Raw genomic sequence first — 20,162 nt, 5'->3', positions numbered from 1 at the left:
TTGTTCAGGCTAGTCCAGCGTTGCCACACACAATAAAGGTTCAGCTCCCCAAGATGTACTTACGGAAGCTTTATTAGCATTTAGTTATTACAGAAGGACTTCATACCAGGCGTCCCAGATCTGCTCCTTGTTCATTTTCACTCCTGCGTTTGAGCTCGGGAAGCAAAGCTTTTTCAAGTGGTTCTGAAGTGAGGGTGGTGGTCCTTGAGCCAAGAGCTAGAGCACTTCAGCAGATCTTTATCCCATGGCAGGGCAGATTGGTCTAGGTCTATTTGAAGGCCTCCACCAGATTACACACACTGTTTATTCAATCGAAAAAGCACCCACCCCCGTCTTGCTTCCAAACCCATTTCTAAAAGAATGGCTGCTTTCTCTCACTCCTGACCACGTTGTGTCTATGGGATTTTCACTGCGAAAGCAGAAGAGTCTGGATTTTGGAGCCGGACTACAGCTGGGGGACCTATTCCATTCCTTGAATTTAGCACCTTTTTCCTCTTTGTGATTTACCCAGGAATGGACTTATCAATTTTGTTTGTCATTCAAAGCGATCTGATGAATGGTTCATGGGAACATATTTCAGGCTGAAGGCCATTCACACACTATTTGCCATGCTATTGCCTTGAGAACTCGCTAGTTGGAATCTGCACGGTGGAGTCGGTCATCTGTGTCACACAGCGTTGCTTCCACTCCTTGACTGATTGCCCCCTAAACCTGCAAAGTGCATGCAAGCTGTCTGTGCAAGCACACCAAGGGGGTGGGGGGGGGGAATACCCGTGCAAATAGACATTCACCTTTTGACATTTTCCCTTTCCAGGAATATTCTTGCAAACTAAATTTTGCTGGCACAAATGTTTGAATAGAAGGGGGTGTAGGTACCACGTGAGCAGATTCACAAGTTGTATTGCAATTAATACTCTGCAGCATTCACCCAGTTGTACCAAGGAGGTGGGTGCTGCAGCGAGACACGATGCTCCTCCTGCCACCCCAGTGATAGCCCTGCCAGTTTTCACCTTGTATTTAATGACTGCAAAGCCAATAGCTGGGTTGGCATTCTCAGAGTGTCTGTGCTTGTGTGTGGGGCGGACAGTGGGGGACTTCCACCCAACAATTCCCTTCCCCAGCATGCGAGCGACTGCCGTCACAGTCAGCACATGCAGCGACTTCCAGCCTCCAGCTACCTACCGCGACGGATCCTGAACACACGGGACACCACGCCGAGCTGTGCTGCACAACGTTTAATGTGCAAGCCAAGGCAGTCAAAGCCAGTGCCGGAGAGCCCAAGAACTTACTACCTCTTTTTTCTTACTCTTTGAGGGATACTAAGTTCCTGCAGACGGGGACTCGCCTCTGCGTGCAGGGCAGCACCGGAGATCCGGTACGGGTTGTAGCCCTCATAGATCTGTTTGCGGACCTTGGGTCGGGCGAGCTCAGAGAGCCTAGCGGACAGGACGGCATTCCTGACGCCCGCAGACACGGCCCACCGGACCGGTTTGTCATGGAGATAGGACGGATGTTCTGTTTTCGGCCCTGCGAGAGCAGAGGGGAAAGAGAGCAAATGCTTCGTGTTTTAATCTGAGGCTCAACACTGGGAAATTTCTTGAGGTTTCTGTATTCCGCTGGAATATATACTTTTAGTTAAGCTGATCCTAAGTGTCTCTAGCCCCTTCCCTGTGAGGATCTCAAGGCATATTACAAACATTCATTCGTTAAGCTTCACAGCACCCCAGTGAGGCAGGTGTGTTACCCTTATTTTGTGGATGGAGGAACAGAGGCACTGAAGTGCCCAAGGTCACGCGTTAACTCAACTGCAGAGCTCGATTCTAGAACCTAGATCTTCCGTCCCCCTCAGTTCTGTGCTCTAACCACTAGACAATGCTCCTCACCACAGGAATAACACTCCGCACCGATATAGTGCATTCGTTCTACAGACACTGACTAATCCAGCCTGAACACGAGATGCGACATTTTAAAATGGGGAGGGATAGCTCAGTGGTTTGCGCATTGGCCTACTAAACCCAGGATTGTGAATTCAATCCTTAAGGGGGCCATTTAGGGATCTGGGGCAAAAATCTGTCTGGGGTTTGGGCCTGCTTTGAGAAGGGCGTTGGACTAGATGACCTCCTGAGGTCCCTTCCAACCCTGATATTCTATGAAAACCACTTGCTGTCAAGAGACACTGGCTAAGACCTGAGGGTGAAGTGGGGAGGAGCTCTGTGCCATCTCCTGAGCAGAAGGGACTCGCTCTGATTTGGCTTCTGGGTTTGATCATTGGCAGCTTATTTCCCAGTGACACAGGCAGCACCTCCTCTGCCTCTCTGACTGAGGAAGGAAGGGATTCGGAGGCAGGCAGGAGAAGCTACACAGCCTTGGGAGGACACGCAACGAGCTTTGTTTGGAAAGCTGGCTTCCCCAAGACCCAGATATTTCTCTAAAAGATTTATTTCTTTTGCTGCACAGCCCCCAGCAGAAACTACCTGTAGGCGAAAGGCCTGTGACTGTCAACAAGGAGGGAAGTACGCTCTCTTACGGGCTAAGTATTCAGTCCTGGTGAATTGTGTGATGCTTCGTGGAGGCGTGGATGGGGCGTCCAGCTTGGCTGAGAAGTCCCGTTTCTTTGGTTTAGCCAGATGGGTGGTTCGTTCCCGGGGAGCAGCAGTCATAGCTCCTTTGCTCACCTGAAACCACAATGCTTAGACTTAGGATCGGGTCAGGTTTGAATTCCTCCAGCTCCCCCGGCTGTCAATATTTTAAAGAAATGAAATGTTTCAGTCTTGCGTAGCATAACCTCGAACTTCCCTGATGGTGCACGGGGTGGCCATTTGGAATTGTATATCCTCAGCGGGGTCGGATCTCCGGGCTGAAACAACACTCAGCGCTCATCACTAGTGTGACAGGAAACTTTCCCCAAGCAGTATAAGGCCTATGACATACCCGTGGACAGTTCTGACTCCATCCAGCAGAAGGCAGTGCTGTGTACACACACACGGCTTATGACTAGACCACCATACCAGGGCAGCTAGGAGACTCTATACCTAGCCAATGACTTACTGTGTGACAACAGGTAAGTAACTCAACTCAGACAGGAAACTGGGTAAAGGGAAAAATACAAACAAAGAGAAGCAACTTCTCGCAAAAACCAGGTGTTGCTTTAGTGCCGAGTTTTCCAGAGGCAAGAGAAAAATGGAACATAAACACGAGCTGCAAGTTTCCAAGATTATAGTTACTTTGGGCAAACAACAGCAGACGTCACATTAATGTAGCAGCTACCCATGCATGTAACATGTGAAACTTTGCTATGCATGGATATGATGACATGCCGGCTGCCATGTGTCCCTCTTCATGCCCCTTTCTTCCCCCCCACCTCCCAAGATTCCCCATACTTTTAAATCTGGTGGGAATCAGCTGCAAAGGGGCTTGCTCAGAGACTTTCAAACATTAAATGGAGATTATGTTTGCTTGGGGTTTATTTGTCAGCAAAGCATCATGCATACCTGGGGCCCTGTAGAACTAATAACTTGTGGGCTACGCTGTATGTCGCTGTTAACTGCTAATATGCTCTTTGTTATTTGGCCCTATGGCCCAATTCTCTTCCTACAGGATATGAAGGGCCTGATTCTTCCTTGCCTTGCATCTACCAGTGCAGAGTGAGTGTGAAACGCTATGCCTAGCAGAGCAGAGCCCCATCATTAGGGCTTCTACATGCTACAGGAATACAAATAATACCACATCGGAAAGGGGACATGGCATGGTCTTGTGGCTAGGGTCTTGGGAATGGGAGTCAGGAGATCTGGGTTCTCTTCCTGGTTTTGCTACAGACCCGCAGCGAGACCTTGGACAAATCGCTTCACCGTTCTTTGCCTCAGTTTCTCCTTCCACCCCATTGTCTGAAAGCTCTTCCGGGCAGGGACCTTCTTTCACCATGTGTCTGTGCAGCTCCTAGTGCAATCTCAGTTGGGGGTCTCTTGGTGCTACTGTAATAGAAGTAGTTAGTGATACTAATAGTTTTACATCCGCTTTGCACTGGTGCAAATGAATGTGCAAGGCAGAGACCAGCAGTGAATCAGGGCCATCATCATCATCAGTGGGAGTTACTCCTACCCTGTGGCAGGAGAATTGGAGACCGTAGAGGCTGATGGTCGAAAATGTTACGGCTGATGCAGGCAAACGGGGTTTAAATCCAACACACACGTGCACAAATACCCCTGTTGTCAATAAGGAGTCATTGTCGAACACGAAGAACCTTGCAGACAGAGGGGTGACAGACAGAGCCAACGAGAGTGGGGGAAGCTGGTACAAATTACCGGGGCCCGGCGGTCCAGAAGGGGGCCCGGCTTTCCCCCCCCCCCCCCGTCGGCCCTGTTTAGCCAGTCTGTCTTTGCTGGGGGGCCCAAAATTTTTTTTTCACCAGGGCCCGAACCCGCTCTCGGCAGCCCTGGTGACAGACTCACAGCACCACTGATGGACGTACTCTGGTGTAGACAGGACGATCAGCTTCCCAGGCACAGTTGACGAGTTTCGGATGCGCCAGCTCCTTCACCCGGGGGGAAGCCACAGCATGTTTGGAGGCAGCACTCACTGGCCATATTGGGAAGGACCTGTGTTCAGCAGAAGAGGGAAGCGCGGTGATTTGGTTAGGCTCCATGAAGCAACACCACCTTGCAGGTACGCACCACCTTCAAACCGCCGGGATCCCACAGTGCTTAGCAAACAAGACAGGGTGCCGTTCACCCAGCTGCTGGAATGCAGCCACCTCTGGCCTAGAGTGAAGTAGCAATTTAACAGCGCACAGCAACACTATACATCTCTCTAGGGCTGGAAGGATACTGTATCGGATTGAAGCATTGAAGCAACAGGAGGAATTTAGGTCAATATCAGGCAAGAACACTGAGGATCTAACACCCATCTCTTGTGAAACACCCTCCCCGCCCCGGAGCTTTTGTGTTCCAAGCCGCAGGTCTGTTCTTCGTGTGTAGTACCTCCAGCAGTGCAATACCCACTCCATGACTGCTTCATCCCGACCATCTGCCTCTTTTCTGCTGCCACCAGACATTAGGCTCCCTCCACACTATGCTGGGGTGTCAGTTCCATACCTCACAAACCTGTGGAATCAGCATTTCCTGCAACCCCTCGGTGTTTTCGAGAGGTTACCCCTACAACCGCTGCACCAGGCCAATCCTGCTTAACTTGCAACATCTGAAAGGCTCACATGTCAATTGGGTACTGCTCAACATGCTGCCTCTGCTACAAAATTATGGTCGACCTAAGTTAGGTCAACGTACAGCCATTGCAGGAACCGCTCCTTGCGTTAGCGGTTTGGGTCCTCACCAGGAGCGCTTGCAATGAGTAACTGTCAGCGTGGGGCATTTGGGGACGGCTTCTGAAAGGTAGCGACAGCCAGCATAAGCAACGCAGTGTCTACACAGACGCTGCGTCGACCTAAGCACTACGCCTCTCGCGGAGGTGGAGTTCTTAAGTCGGCCTAGCAGGCGAGTTACGGTGGCAAGGGTAACGTTTTAGTGTAGACGCTTACAGAGTTGACCTAAGTCTGTAATGTAGACCAGGGCTCAGTTTCATCAACTCCATGTTGAAGTTCCCATTCGTGGCTCAGCCAGAAACGGTCAAACCGACCACTTGAAATAACACCGGGTTACAAATGTAGCTGGTTTTTGGCTAGCGAATCATCCGTGACTCACCCCCAATTTCCATGCAGCGATCCAGATCGGTCAGTTTTTGCCAAACTCTTTCAAAGAATCGTTGGGTAGGTCTACACTTCAAGCTGGGGTCTGATCCCCGGCTCAAGGAGACATACTCGCGCTAGCTCTGCTTGAGCTCGCCTGCTAAAAACGGAGTGTGGTCGCAGCAGTGCAAGTGGTGGGAGGTGCTAGCCACCCTGAGTCCGGGTCTAGTATCTCCGATGGGTAACTACGCCTTTCCCGCCACTCATGCTGCCACGGCTACGCTGCTATTTTTAGTGGACTAGCTCCATCAGAGCTAGCGTGGGTATGTCTCCTCAAGCCAGAAATTATGCCTTCCAGCTCGAAGCGTAGTCAGATCCATTTTCACTGTCTTGGCTGTTTCCCATGACTATCTGGTACTCCTGTTGGTGACCTCAAATCACCTGGCGTTCTTTCTGCTTCCTGGATGGGTAGCTGAGTCTTCGTAAGCAGGGGAATAACAAATAATCCAGTTTGGATTTTCAGACTTGTAAAGGTTTGTGCTAAAATTCATGAAACTTTCAAGGTCCACCATCATCTAGCTATCTGCCAATCTATGTACTTATACAACCCATAACCACAGTGGCTGCCCAGAGACACATAAGGAATAATATGGTCTCACAGCAAATCAAACTTGGAGCCTTAATTCATGAAAATATTCCTGGATCTGAATTTTAAAAAACTATCCAATTGGATCTACGCATGACACAGAAATCATATTAGTCAATTTCTCCGCACCTGTTTTCTTCAAATCCTTGGTAGATCTTTTTGGATCGAGAAAGTTCTGCCTGTCGTGGCGTTAAGACTGGGGAGGAAGAAAAGTCAACTGTGAACCATGGAGCTTTTTCTGACCGAGTCCCATCACCTTAGCTGTACAACATCCCATGAAAGACACGAATGCACTGTGGGCTGCGAGACGTTCTCTGCCTGGGCCAGCAGGGATAAGGGAGCAAGAGGGAAAAGGTTTATTCATGACACCCAGGGTCAGATTTTTGAAATAGCTGCATATGTCGAGTGCTGGGGACTCTTGGAAAACTGTCCTCAACTGTGGCAGCTGAGCACTTGCGAATCCGGCACTAAACACGGGCCATAAATATTAACCCCCCTCCCCCCCGTTCTGCTGACGAAAAAGCAGTACTGATGGGCTCTGAAATGGACTTCTCTCTAGGCCTTAGCAGAAAGGCTAGCGGCTTGTTGACTGAAGCCCTAGAAGATTGAGGACCCTGGTCCTCAACTGTATTTGTAGGCGCCTAACGCCCATTGATTCCAGGGGGAGAAAATGACTCCTTAAGCCATGTGATGCAAGCAAACATCTTGAAAGGCGACTTTGAACGTGCCTGCGTGACAAGACTGGATTCCAGGTTGCATTCTTGAAGGCGCGGTGCTCGAGTGGGGTGACATTCGGCAAAAAGAAGCGGGCTTCTCCCTAGCGTGAGCCCACTGAGCATCCTAGCAGTGTCTTGGCTGAGCAGATGCATCTGAAGTCAACTGCAAAGCGGAGATTAGACTCCAGCGGAAAGCTACACGAAACAGACTTTGGCACTTGGTTTTAAAATGCCGGCAAAGGGTGCCCCCCTTCATGAGTAATGCAGGATATGACCCCAGGACACTGCACACTCTCTGATTAGTATGGGCCTTGTTTACTCTTCTGGGGCCTGGACTAAGAACAACTTATTTCTGAGGCCAGCAAACATCCGACCGATGGTGCTGACTTTTGGACATGACAGACTCCTAGATTTACCATTTAACCCACTTTTAAATAATATAGAATCTCTGGTTAATTTCTCATCCTGCAGTAAAATGGTCATCTTACCCGGGACTGTGAACCTGTGAGTCTTCGAAGGCAATTTATCCGTCCAGTATACTGAAATCCTGCAATAACGACCCAACACCGCGTCGGTTTATTGGCAGCAAACATGAAATGTTATCCCCATTCTTCAGACCTTCTGAACCCAGGGGCGTGCAGAACTGGGGGCAAGCAGGGGCACCCCAATAATCGTCAGGCGCACAGAACTCCTCCAGCCCCAGGGCTGCAGTGGTGAGAGTGAGGGAGCCCCTGCCGGGCCAGGGAAGGAAGAGTTGGGGGTGCCCTGCGGGGGCAGGAAGGAAGAGCAAGCGCCTCCTGGGGGGTGGGGGAGAAGGAAGAGCAGGAGGAGTGGGGGGAGCACATTCTGTGCCCCCCAAAAGGGATCAAAGTAAAATTTCTGTGCACGCCCTGTCTCAATCCAAGCTTCATCTAGGCCCTAATCCTGTTCCCAGTGAAGTCACTGGCAAAGTTCCCATAGGTTTTAATGGGATCCTTCCGGAGCCGCTGGATATGTATTTGGGCGGCGACCCTGAGATTCAGCAGCCACACCACTATTTTTAGGAGATATCTCGAGCAGAGCTAGAGCAGGTATGTCTGCCCCTGCTGGGAATGACACCTCCCAGCTGCAATGTACACGTACACTTTGACAATAATTCATCAGACTTACATGGGCACTTTTCCTCTCTACATCGCAAAGCACTTTACAAAGGTGTGTGAGCACAATTAACCCCATTTTGCGGGGTGGAAACTGAGGGTCTGTTTATACTATTGTTAGCTCGGGTATTGCCCCTAACACCCCTTCTGTCCACACAGCGACACTGGGGTAGCTGGCCCAGTTGGGGGTTTGGCTAGAGTCCAGATTTGTCTTCCACTTGGGCTGGTAACCCACCCAGGTTGCAGTGAGGACGTGGGCTAGTGCACCACGCCAGTGCTGATAAGTCCTCCAGTGCCTTCCCACAATTCCCCTTGTGTGCCCAGAAGGACAGACAAGTTCTCCCACAATTCACTGGGATTCGCAGAGCGGCTCAGCTTACTGCAGCACAGAGAACCGTGGGATGTGTCCCCAGAAATCCTAGCGACCCCCCCCCCCGGGGAGCGCAGAGCCAGTAACACAGGTTGGGTTTTGCAGTGTGGCTGCTCCCACCTGGGCATGGATACCCTAAAGCACAGGGAGATGAAAAGACTTACACGTGGAAGAGCCACATCAGCCCGCACCCTACAAAACAACTCAACGGGCTTGCTAAACTCTCTGTGCTGCTGAGGGGCTCCAAAATTAGCGAATAAGCTCTGTAGCTAGGACACGCAGAATCGTCAAAGGGTACCGAGGCGTCCGGACGCCTGGGTTCTATTCCCAGCTGTGCCGTTGATGTGTTATGTAGCCTAGAGGAAGTCGCTTCACTTCTCTGGGCCATGGTTTCCCCATCAATAAAACGAGGTTAGTTAATAATCCTTACCTACCTTAAGTGGCTATGTAAGTGCCAAGCATTATTATTTCATGCAAAGAGTCACAGACGTAGAATATGCTGGTAACGGAAGCAGGATGTAAATGAATCCAAGAGTTGCCTAAAACCATATTTTGATCTCACCCGCACCAGACTGAATCCAGAGTCACTCCACTGCAGTCAAAGGAGTGACTCCAGATTTACGCTGGTGTACAGGACAGCAGAATCCGCTCCCTCGGTTTGTTTCTGGAGAAAGCAGGACGACGCAGGGCTGAGATCACCCTTATGGTTAGGAACAGGGCAGAACTGCACCCACCTGTTGCAGATGATCTGGTGATTGACTTTCGGCCAGGCGAGGTAACTGATGCGTCTCTCCCTGGTGCTGTCCCATGCTTGGGCATGAGTTACCATAGCAATCGGCTTCTCGGGAAATGCTCCAGAGCTTAGTTCCCTTCCAGATGACGCGAGATGCTTCCAGGGGCCAGCTTCGTGTTACCGCATATCTGAGGGAATGATAAAGATGCTTTTGAATCAAAGACAACCACTTTGTGACTAACACACCTGAGGGGTTTGCATGGGGATCTGAAGGCTCTCAGGGCAAAAGGCATTGTGCCTGGTCTGTTCTCCTACCTTCAACCACCTTAAGTAGCCCCACGGAGTAACATGCTGTGCAATGAGAGGGTGACAGAATCAATAATAATAATAAATGTATTTTATTATATGTGTGTACAGCCCCTAGCACAATACAGCCCTGATCCATGACAGGACCCTCTAAGTCAGGGATGGGTAAACTACGGCCCGGGGGCTGCATCTGGCCCTCCAGACATTTTAATCCAGCCCTCGAGCGCCCACTGGGGAGTGGAGTCTGGAGTTTGCCCCGCTCTGGCGCTCCAGCCGGGAGGCGGGGTTGGGGGCTTGCCCCACTCTGCGCAGCTTTCAGAAGCAGTGGCATATCCCCCCTCTGGCTCCTATGCATAGGGACAGCCAAGGGGCTCTGCATGCTGACCCCACAGCTCCTATTGAGTGGGAACCACGGCCAATGGGAGCTGCAGGGGTGGCGCCTGTGGACAGGGCAGCGTGCAGAGCCGCCTAGCCGCGCCTCCGCATAGGAGCAGGAGGGGGGACATGCCACTGTTTCTGGGAGCTGCTTGAGGTAAGTGCCGCCCAGAGCCTGCACCCCGACCTCTTCCTGCACCCCAACCCCATGCTCCAGCCCTGATCCCCCTCCTGCCCTCCGAACCCCTCGATCCCAGCCCGGAGCACCCTCCTGCACCTCCAACCCCTCATTCCCAGCCCCACCCCAGAGCCTTCACCCCCAGCTGGAGCCCTTCCCCTCCCCCTCTGCACCCCAACCCACTGCCCCAGCCCAGAGCCACCTCCCACACCCTGAACTCCTCATTTCTGGCACCCCCAGCCAGAGCCCTCGCCACCCTCCCTGCACCCCAACCGCCATACAATTTCCATATCCAGCTGTGGCCCTCGGGCCAAAAAGTTTGTCCCCTCCCCCGCTCTAAGTGCTTCAGCTCTGAAATAAATATATATTAAATATATAACAACAGTATTTATGTCAGATTCCAAAGCCAGAAGGTGCCACTGTAATAATCATCTCGTCTGACCTCCTGCATACCATAGGCCAGAGAACTTTCTCACAATAAGTCCTAGGGCAGAGCTTTTAGACAAAGATCCAAGTATTGTTATATTATTATTATATTGTTTTGTTATGCGTGTTTGTGCAGCCTCTAGCGCAAGAGAGCCCCCAGTAGCTTGTGGCGATCTCTAGGGGTCACTGCAAGACGAGGCAGATGATTACGATGCGCACGGGGGCCTTCGCTGCGCGCAGCTTTCGCTGAAATCAATAGCGATTTTTCACGTTTAAAGACCACAGAATGCGGCCCATTATTTGTTAATCTTCAGAGCCGATGCTGTAATTACCCAGCCTCTGTCCTACGGGCGACATTTTCCTATCGGACTAATACGGATTAAAAGGGCTAAAATACACAAGATTAAAACAACAATTACAGTCTTAGAGGGTCTGTCGGTAATACATGATGATGTCAATTTCAGGCCTCTCAAGCTGTGGCAGTTTCGGTGAGGGCGTCGTTTGCCTGTGAACCACCAGAGGGGAAGCCCTGAAATTCTGCCCTAAAATCAATCCCATTGCCTGGGAGGCTACGCTAACCGTCAGGAGAATTTGCAGAGCAGGGGTGAGATCCTGGCCCCATTGAAGTTAATGGCAAAGCTCCCACTGACTTCACTGGGGCCTGGGTTTCACCCAAGGCGTCCCCGACTGTCTCCCCATCCCTGGGGGTGAGTGGGGGTCCGATGCAGCTCCTCCCTCTGGAGTCCCACAAAGATCCTTGCTCCCATCTACAGGATCTACTATCCCGCACCCCTTGCTCTGTCTCCTTCCCCCACCCTGTCTGCTCACTTTCCCGTCCATTGGTCCCAGATGCTGCTCCCACCCACATACCTGGCCTGGGTCCCCACCTGGCATTCCTCCGCCATGGAACACACAGTGATGCAGACAAGCGGTTGCCATGGCAAGGGGGATTGCGCCTTCTGTTCCCAGGGGAACCCCCGGCTGAGGGAGGATCCCTCAGTGTGGCCTAGTGGCTCGGGGTCAGGGACGTGGGTTCTAGTCCTGGTTCTGCCACTGTCCTCCTACAAAATCTTGGGTAAGTCTCTGTGCCTCTGTTTTCCCTCCCACCCGTTGTCTAGTTAGGTTGGGAGCTGTGTGAAGAGGGGGCTGTCTCTTACTCTGGGTCTGTGTAGCACCCGGCACAATAGGGCCCCATTGTGCTAGGCACCGGCCGGGCCCACCTTCAGGAAAGGCCATCTCTGCCCCTACTGCCCAAGTAACGCTGTATAGGACAAACAGGCCAGAGCGGATACCCAGGGGAACCCAGAGGTGTAGAATTAGCCTGTGGATAAGGAGCTGGTGAGCCCAGTGGTCCACGCCCCTGAGCAGTGTGTACAGTTCCCTTGGATCGCAGCCCCTGGGATCGGCTCCCGGAGCTGTTCCTTCCCCTGGTGCTGAAATCCCTCCCCATGCAGGAAGCAGGCGGCGTAAGCAACTCCTCCTGGTGCTGCAGGTCTCTGTGCTCGCCCCCCACCCTCCGTTTGTCCTATGTCAATAAATGCCCCCCCACACACAATGGTGAGAGTCACTCCCACCAGAGTCTCACATCGGTCTACATTACAAGGGCTGCAGCTGGGGGACGGACGCGGGGTATCACCCCAGAAGGGTTTTTTCCGTCGCCGTCGTTAATCCACCTCCCCGAAAGGCGGACGGATGAGTTCTCCCACCGACCTAGCGCTGTCTACAACAGGGCTCAGATCAGCTGACCTACGTCTCTTAGGGGGGTGAATTTTTCACACCCTGAGCAACACTGCTAGGTACACCTACATTTTAGGGGTAGGCCAGGCCTGACGCTTTGTGGGGAGATGAGCTTGTGAGGGAGGATCTCTTTCCTCACAGCTGGGCCAAGCAGACAGGACTGGAGCCACATCCTCAACAGCCAGGGACAGTTAAGGATGAAGGGGGATGTCACATTGGTTCAAGCCTCATACGGACTCCTGCTCTCCCTGGCAGTCCATGGAGGGACGTCTTGCTGTTCTGTGTTTGGACAGCCCCTCGCACACTTGGGTCCTGCTCCATGACAAGGGTACTGCAATACACACAATAGCCACAAATATCTGGGTTTTCATTGGTGGCCCACAAGACAGACCCCCGGCCAGGCCCGCAGGAGACCTGGGTTCTGATCTGGCTGTGTGAATCAAATCGCTTCTTTTCCATACAGTGAGCTAGATCTGGGGTCTCTGGAGGTTCTGGGTCAAAGGAGGAAGGCCCAAACCCCAATTAGCTAATCCGTCGGTAGGTGAGTGATCTCTGGGTGAGAGTCACCAGGTCCAATTCGCCTCTCACCAGGGTTTCACTCCACTGACCCCGCTTTCCAATGGGCAATTCCGAGCAGAATCTGCTTCCTCCCCACCCCCAACCCAAATTCCCTTGAGGATCTGGGGCCAAATGCTGGGGGTGCACAGAGTGTCAACCTGCACCGAGCTTGGACCCTGCTGGGCCTCTCCGCTCACTCTCCAGCTGGGGAGGGATGCAGCTGGCGTGTGCTCAGATGGGCAGGAAGTAGGCCATGGATCGAGGAGGCTGGTGGTAGCATTGCTTAGTAGGGCCGTGCCTTGGGACTGCAGAGCACGCTTCACTTTCTCTGGGAGTACCGGAGAAGGAGCACCTCAGTCTAGATCTGCAGCCTCCATGCTCCTCTGCTATTCCAGCTCTGGGCTCTCATGCAACTCTGCCAGTGCACCTCTAGCATGGCCAAATCAATGCCCCTCGCTACTGACACCTCGCTTTTCCGACCCTGTGCCTCTCCTGGGAAGGCACTCAAAGCTCATGCCGAATCATGAGCGATGCAATCCAGCAGCCACCGGGGCTACGCTGAGCCCAGCAAGACCCCCGCTTGTGGCTAGAGATGGCTCTGAACCGAAGCATCCGAACAGCCCAGCCTCTTGAAGCTCGGTTCCAGGTCACACAAACCCAAACCACATGCAGAAAAGGCCATCTTCACCCGGCTGATCCCCTTCCATCACACCATGAGACGCCCCGTTGCATGACGACCTTAGCAAAGTCCTTCCTTGTCTTCCTCCCAAACTTTGCCAACCCCCCCCCCCCCACACACACGCCTCTCTGAATGACTCACTGGAGCCGAGGGCTAATAATGAAATTGATTTAATATTCAGAGGTTGATCTGTAACAAGCAAAGGACATTCTCCCCTCCCTCCTCCATCCCCCCCCACCACACAGTGCAGACCAGGTAATTAAAAGCAGGCTGGGATTCAGTCCCGCTTGGTGATGGATGCATATGCTAATGAGCAGAGAGAGGAACGCCTAGCAATTTTCTCCTGTACTTTAAGTCTCTGTGTCCGCCCCCCTCCCCCCCAATCCACCTCTTGCTTTGCCTAATTCCAATAAAGGCAGGAGGGGCTGAGGCGTGGTTTTAATTTGCAAGGCAAAGAGAGCTCCCCATTATTTATTTATATTAATCACCATGACCGTCCTGACGGTGCCTTTAATCAAAGGGGAGAGGCGCCCTTTGACACTTTGATTTGGTCTCTTTCTGTCACCCGGGGTGGCTGGAAAAGCAAAAGCAGAGACAAAAGAGCCACTTATCACTTCCCCCTCCTTTGCTTTGTCCTGGATCATCCACGGTAAATACTAGGGGAAGGGCTGGGATCACCCCTTCTCTGTCCCTTGCCCCCTAAAGGTCAGTGCATGGTCTGGATTCTGTTCCATTGCAATCAGGTCACCCGCATGAGCGCGATCAGCTAGTTACCAGCGCCACCCACAAACTGACCACGTCAGCCACTCACCCTCTCTTCTTGCGCGGGGACCCACGCTTTGGATTCTGTTGTCCATTCCACGACTGCAGGATTTATGGAGCCCCTGTAAGCCGGCAGCTAGGGAGCCAGAGAGAGCCCCAGGGTCTGTCTCCATCCAGTAGCCTCAGTAAAGAATCCCCTTTATATTCACTACAGCCTCCTCCTGCCTTGTCTCTGCTGCAAGATAAGCCACATGGCCAAGCAGGGGGACGATGGAGGGGAGAGAGACAGCTACAGCAGGAAGACTGAATCGGAACAAAAAGCTGGCCTGTTTCAAAGCCCAGAGGCTCAGGCCCACGGACTAGCGTGGGCTCGGCCACACTTGCCAAACAGTTCAGTTCCCAGTTAGGCACCTCAGTGAGCCAGGCGGATTTTCCGGAGCGCTCAGCATTGCTGGCAGTGGGACCTGCTGGGTATTGGTCACTGTTGAAATTCAGGCCCCTTTTTGACCTACCTCCCGGCCACACGGTAAAGGACCCATTGGGATGGATTTAGGCTGGTTTGACGTTGGATCTGGGTCCTGTCTGCTGCCATGTCAGGGTTGTGCCAATCCAGCAGAGCTCGCCAACGGCTTCGTCTGGGCACGGATGTGTCCCTCTCTCGCTTGTGTTTTATGGTTCTCTCTCTATTTCTGCCCAAGGCCCATAGAATGAGGCTCCACAACTGTCATCTCTGGGGAAGTTCCTGGTTTGGGGTGGGGGGGCAGTTCATACACCATGGCGATGGGTGCAGTGGGGAACGAACTCTGAACTTGAGGAGGTGAAGGGAGCTTGGACTGCCAAGTAGCTTAAAGTCAAGGTTGCGGTCTTCCTCTGGAGCAGTGCCACAGTGGCCACCGAAAATGACCTCAGGAGGTGTGAGGCACGGTTAGAGAGCGCCTCGGCAGCTGGGTATCGCCTGACACCAGCGGGAGAGCTGGCCCAAGGCCGGCAGCAAGAGGAGTCGAAGCATTGGGCCGGGGGTTTCTAGACCAGAACGCAAGGAACGGGGCTGGCGGCGCAGCCTAAGGATGCCGGGGGGAAGGGGAGTGACGTTCGTGCCGCGTGAAGGGTAATTTTCCTAAGAGAGAGGCAGCTCCTGGTGTCTCCTTAATGAAGGGGCGGGCGGCCTGTCAGGGAATTAACCTAACAGATGGGGGCCGAGTGGGTATAAAGGGGGGCTGGCCCCCCATGGACTGTCAGGGAGCGAGACGGGACAGAGACGGGACAAGATCGGGGAATGAGACAGGAGAAAGAGCCAGGCTGAGCCAGAGAAAGCGAAGAGCAAAGCCGAAGAGAGGGAAGGAAGAGGCCAAAAGCAGGAGAAGCAGAGAGGGCCGGGGAAAAGGAAGGAGAGAAGGTGGAAGAGAGAGAGAAGGGAAGAGCTGAAGAAAGGAGGACGGGATGGAGGCGGGAGAGGAAGAAGTCTAGAGGAGAGGGCAGGGAGCCGGCCTCATGGAAGGGGGGCCGGAGAGAGCCCACCCCTCTGGGAAGGAGGAGCGGAGGGCAGGACAGAGGGTCTGTGTGCCCAGCCGTGGGGAAGGCTCCCAGGGTAAGTGACCCTGATAATGACCATGGAAGGGTTGCGTGGCTGGGAATTGGGTTCCATATGGCACGGAGGAGGTCAAGTTCTGGCCTCAGGTCCCCCAAGCCACTGGGAGGAAACACCTCCACCTTTGGGCAGCAGCAGGGGCCGGGTCTGATCCCACCCCCACCCCACAGCAAGGGGGTCCCAGGGCAGGTGCGCCCCAGAGCTAGCTTCCCCCTGCCGTTGAGACTCAGCCCCGCTGGGGGGGAGAGGGCAGCTCCGTCTCCAAGACTCCTAGAGCCTCCCCAAGGGGCCAGGCAGCGTCCGGTGTGTGTGACGGGGACGCCTGTCCACTAGGCCCAGCAAACTCACACCACGGAGGCCCCCGGCTGGTAAAGATTTCCAGTGACGGACGAGCTGAGCTGGGATTCAGCCAGCAGCTTCTTCCCAAACCTGTTCAAAAAGAGCCATGAATCCATCTTCTTCCAGCGCCAGACAGCTCGGGCGGCGGTTCAGGGGACGGCTCTGGCTCGTTCTTTTAGCGGCACAGTTTTGCTCCTCCCCGCTTAGCCCGATCCCCCCGATCCTGCCTTGTGGAGAGGAACGAGGGTCTAGTAGTTAAGGCTAAAGAGAGGAGACGAAGATGCGGCAGACGGCAGGCTGAGAGGGGAGCGGATGGCTCTCTGGCAATACAAGGGCTCTCTCGCGCTCTGCGTCCGTGCAGCACCTAGCACCAGCGGGTTCTGCTCTCAGTTGGACCCGTCGGCGCCCCGGTTCTCGTGGGGCGAGGCTGCTAAATGCAGGCTCCGGTGCCGTTCTCTCTAGGCGCCAGGCTGGCGTGTGCTGGCTGTGGGGGGAAGATCAGAGGCCCCTTCCTGCTCCGCGTGGCGCCCGACACAGAGTGGCACATGGGCTGTCTCCGCTGCAGCTGCTGCCGGCTCAGCCTGGCTCACAGCCCCACCTGCTTCCTGCGCGACGGCAGCGTTTACTGCAGAGCCGACTATCTCAGGTAAGGCCCCGCCGCGTGGGGGGGGACACTGACCCTTGGGCCTCCTGCTCCAGCCAGCTCATTTTAACCTCTCTGTGGAGCGGCCACTAGGGGGTGACAAAGCCCCAGGTCAACCCACAGAACAGGTGCATGATGGGTAGCGGCTGGCTGAGCTGCCCCAGGACCGTGTCTCCACTGGGGCCATCCTCATGGCGCCCCCTGTTGGTGGTTCCCACGCTGCGGCACTGAGCTGTCATGGCAGGCGGGCGTCCTACATCAATTGCCAGCTCTCAGCCACCCAAACTCGTTGTGCCTGGGCCAGTGCATTCCCACCCAGGCTGGTTTGGGGGGGGGGGGGGGAACACCTTGCGCGGATGCTGCCGGATGGTCAGAGGCTGGGCGACCAACGGCCTGGGGCTCCCCTCGAAGCCAGCCTGGGGGAGGCCCGTGGGATGTTGGCAGGACCCGGAAAGGGCTGGTGTAAATCCCCCTGGCTCTACGGATGTCATGGGAACGAGGCTAAGCAGCTGGCCTCTTGCCCCTTGTCCAGGTGGAGTTGCTGCATTGGGCTCCCTCGCCACCCCCATGCCCATCTGTGCCAGGCTTATGAGGAGAACTCCCTCCCGCTATGCACCCCATGCCCATCTGTCTGAGCATCCCCTTTTCTCTGCCCTCCTCTCCCCTGCAGGCTCTTCTCCACGAGATGTGCCCGCTGCCGGGAGACCTTGCTGCCCTCTGACCTGGTGTTGCGGGCACGAGGGGCTGTATACCACCAGGCCTGCTTCCGCTGCTCCCTCTGCCAACGCCGGCTGCTGCCCGGCGAGCAGTTCGCTCTGCGGCCGGACGGATTGTACTGCCCCATGCACCAGTGGCCAGGGCAGGAAGGGGCAGGGCCGGAGATCCCGGTATCAGCATGGACCCAGTGGCACCGGTCAGGTAAGCTCTGGACCGGGTCGCTTGCACAGAAGGGGGCTCCCCGTGGGTAGCACTAGAAGAGGTCTTGGTACAGCCCCGCAGCCTGGGAAACCCAGTTAAGAGCAAGGTGGTGGGTTTGCCTCACCGTACATACTCCCGCGGGGCAAGCTCCGTCTGCGCACTCTGCAGGGGGAGACCATGCGGCTGGGAGGGTATTTCACAGAGGAGCCGGCCAACAGCTTCCCGTCTCTGCTATCCGGATTTGAACTAGGCCCCTCCACTCCCAGTCCCCCAACCCACGCTGAATTCCAGTGCACCAACACTCCCCACTGCCCATCCTGCTGGGGTCTAAAAGTCCTGTCTCTTTCCCTGCCCCCAGTGATGGGCTCGAGCATCCCCGTGGCCCAGGGCGGCTCAGGGAAGCTGACCCGCGTCCGCACCGTCCTGAACGAGCGGCAGCTCCAGGCCCTGAGTTCCTGCTATGCGGCCAACCCTCGCCCCGACGCCGGGCTGAAGGAGCAGCTGGTGGAGCTGACCGGCCTCAGCCCCCGCATCATCCGCGTCTGGTTCCAGAACAAGCGCTGCAAGGACAAGAAGCGGAACCTCGTGAGCCAGCTGCAGCCGCCGCCCCTGGTAAGAAGGACGTGCAGTCCGTCCCGTGACTGCCAGGGAGACCGGAGAACAGAGAGAGCCACAGGGTCTGTCTGTGTCCAGGAGCCTTGAGAGAAAATCCCCTTTATAGACACTGCAGCCCCAGTCTGGTCTCTTCTCTGCCACAGGGATGCTGCAGGAGAAGCACAGTGCCATCCCCATCAGGAATGCAGCAGCATCTGGTTCACTATTGAGTGTGAAACCGTCACTACTTACACTAGTGAAATGAGCCTTGCAGGATGGCTTCTCCATTCAAGGTCCCTTTGTGGGGTCACAGCCAGGCGTGGCGGGGTTTGGAGTGCAAAACCTGTAAGAGAAGGTGTAAATCGGGGGGGGACCCCCAGGGAATCTAGGTTTGCAAACCTCACAGGCTATTGTGTGGGTTCCAGGTCGTGAAACTTTTTACCTGGGATTTATGCCAAGGGAAGGAGGATTCAAAGGAAAACTCCTGCAACGTTTGAGCTGTGCTCCGCGTAGTACCCCTCCACCTTTATATAGTGCTTTTTATCCCTAGAGCGCAGAGCACTTCTCACAGGTGGGAGACCCCATTTTACAGGGGAAACTGAGGCACAGAGCAGGGTAGGGAACTTGCCTAGTGGCACAGCCAAGAATAGAACCCAGGAGTCCTGGCTTCTAGGCCAGTTCTCCCGTCCACAGGCTATTCTGCCGCCCAGCCCGGCCCTGTCCGGCCCAGCCCAATTGGAACTGGTGCTCGTATTAAAGCCCCATCCAAGCTTGAATCGATTTGTCCTCCATGCGATGCCCCCGCGGCGATGAGCTTGGTCTCACACCACCCTCGGCCAGTGAGAGCCAAGCGCTGAGGCGCTTTTGTGGAGACATGCCCGCGGGGCACCGGGCTGAGCCCCGCCAACTCGTTTCAGGGATGGTAACGTCACCTGGCCTTCCTCTCTCTGGTCTCGCCGCAGAGCCTGCAGGGTGCCGTGGGGACCCGGATGGTGGCCGCCAGCCCGCAGCCCCAGGACGAGGCGTATGCATGGAGTCCGGTGGAGGTTCAGAGGGGCAGGCCCTCCTGGCAGCTGGTGAGCGGCACCGAGGAGGCAGGTTTCTCCCAGCTGCTGCGGCTGACGGACCCGGAGCAGCTCGGCTGGGTGGGCTCCGTTCTCCGCTAGATTCCTGAGCCAAAGTCCAGCGGAGTCAATGGAAGGGGGGGGGGAGTCCAGTCCAGTGACTTCCGTGAGCTTTGGGTAGGCCCCGTCTATACCGTGTGGCTTGAGGGGTAATTCACACACCCCCACCCCCCGGCCCGCCACATCCACTGGTCACGGTGAGTTATAGAGACACGCCCCCTCCCCCGCCTTCCGCGTGGTCCAGGCCTGGTTGGGTCCAACTCCACGGACCTCGTGGGATTGCACCTGAACTTGCTCCCTCCCCGGCCAATGCCTGCAGCTTCCCCAGCATGCTGCCTTGGGACAGCCTCCCCATCCCCCCCTCTGCTCCCTCCCCCTCTTTCCAGAGGGGAGGCCAGACCCCCCCAGAGGCAGTGACACTTCGCTGCAGTCCAGGGAGATCCTGCCCATTTACACCAGCTGAGGATCCAGCCTGAATGAACGGGAATGTTTAGCTCTGGGTCCAGCCCGGGCTCTGGAGCAGGGGGCCAGCTCACAGCACTTCCTCCAGGCCTGGGATGGCCCAGCAGGCACCTACCTGCTCAGGTTCTTTGCAATCATTGACTCTGGGTACGTCTACACGGCAAGCGCAAACCCACCGCAGCGAGTCTCAGGATC

General features: G+C 54.9%; 2 protein-coding genes across 2 annotated transcripts; one reads left to right on the top strand and one right to left on the bottom strand.

Moving 5' to 3' along the window:
• Positions 1-1,288: 1,288 nt before the first annotated feature.
• Positions 1,289-9,374, bottom strand: THEG (theg spermatid protein). Its single transcript, XM_026655064.1, has 6 exons — positions 9,280-9,374; positions 7,528-7,586; positions 6,453-6,519; positions 4,469-4,595; positions 2,528-2,675; positions 1,289-1,527 (listed from the first exon to the last, which is right to left on the bottom strand). The coding sequence occupies exons 1-6, from the start codon at positions 9,372-9,374 to the stop codon at positions 1,289-1,291; spliced, it is 735 nt and encodes a 244-aa protein (XP_026510849.1).
• A 6,416-nt stretch (positions 9,375-15,790) lies between these two features.
• LOC112123444 (insulin gene enhancer protein ISL-2-like) lies at positions 15,791-19,547 on the top strand. The gene is made up of 5 exons (XM_026655063.1): positions 15,791-15,887; positions 16,689-16,872; positions 17,540-17,787; positions 18,146-18,410; positions 19,346-19,547. The coding sequence occupies exons 1-5, from the start codon at positions 15,791-15,793 to the stop codon at positions 19,545-19,547; spliced, it is 996 nt and encodes a 331-aa protein (XP_026510848.1).
• Positions 19,548-20,162: the final 615 nt, after the last annotated feature.

Source organism: Terrapene carolina, unplaced genomic scaffold (assembly GCF_002925995.2).
Source record: "Terrapene carolina triunguis isolate 2854851 unplaced genomic scaffold, T_m_triunguis-2.0 Scaffold194, whole genome shotgun sequence".
Lineage (NCBI taxonomy): Eukaryota > Metazoa > Chordata > Testudines > Emydidae > Terrapene > Terrapene triunguis.
This window is presented reverse-complemented; position numbering and strand designations above follow the sequence as displayed.

Bases quoted from the DNA above. Each gene is read 5' to 3' on its own strand.
- THEG (XM_026655064.1), bottom strand. From the start codon at position 9,374: ATGGTAACTCATGCCCAAGCATGGGACAGCACCAGGGAGAGACGCATC. The intron at 7,587-9,279 runs GTGGGTGCAGTT...TCGTTATTGCAG, and splicing joins CACCAGATCATCTGCAACAG to GATTTCAGTATACTGGACGG. The intron at 6,520-7,527 runs GTAAGATGACCA...CTTCCTCCCCAG, and splicing joins TCACAGGTTCACAGTCCCGG to TCTTAACGCCACGACAGGCA.
- LOC112123444 (XM_026655063.1), top strand. From the start codon at position 15,791: ATGGAAGGGGGGCCGGAGAGAGCCCACCCCTCTGGGAAGGAGGAGCGG. The intron at 16,873-17,539 runs GTAAGGCCCCGC...TCTCCCCTGCAG, and splicing joins TGCAGAGCCGACTATCTCAG to GCTCTTCTCCACGAGATGTG. The intron at 18,411-19,345 runs GTGCAGTCCGTC...CTCGCCGCAGAG, and splicing joins CCGCCCCTGGTAAGAAGGAC to CCTGCAGGGTGCCGTGGGGA.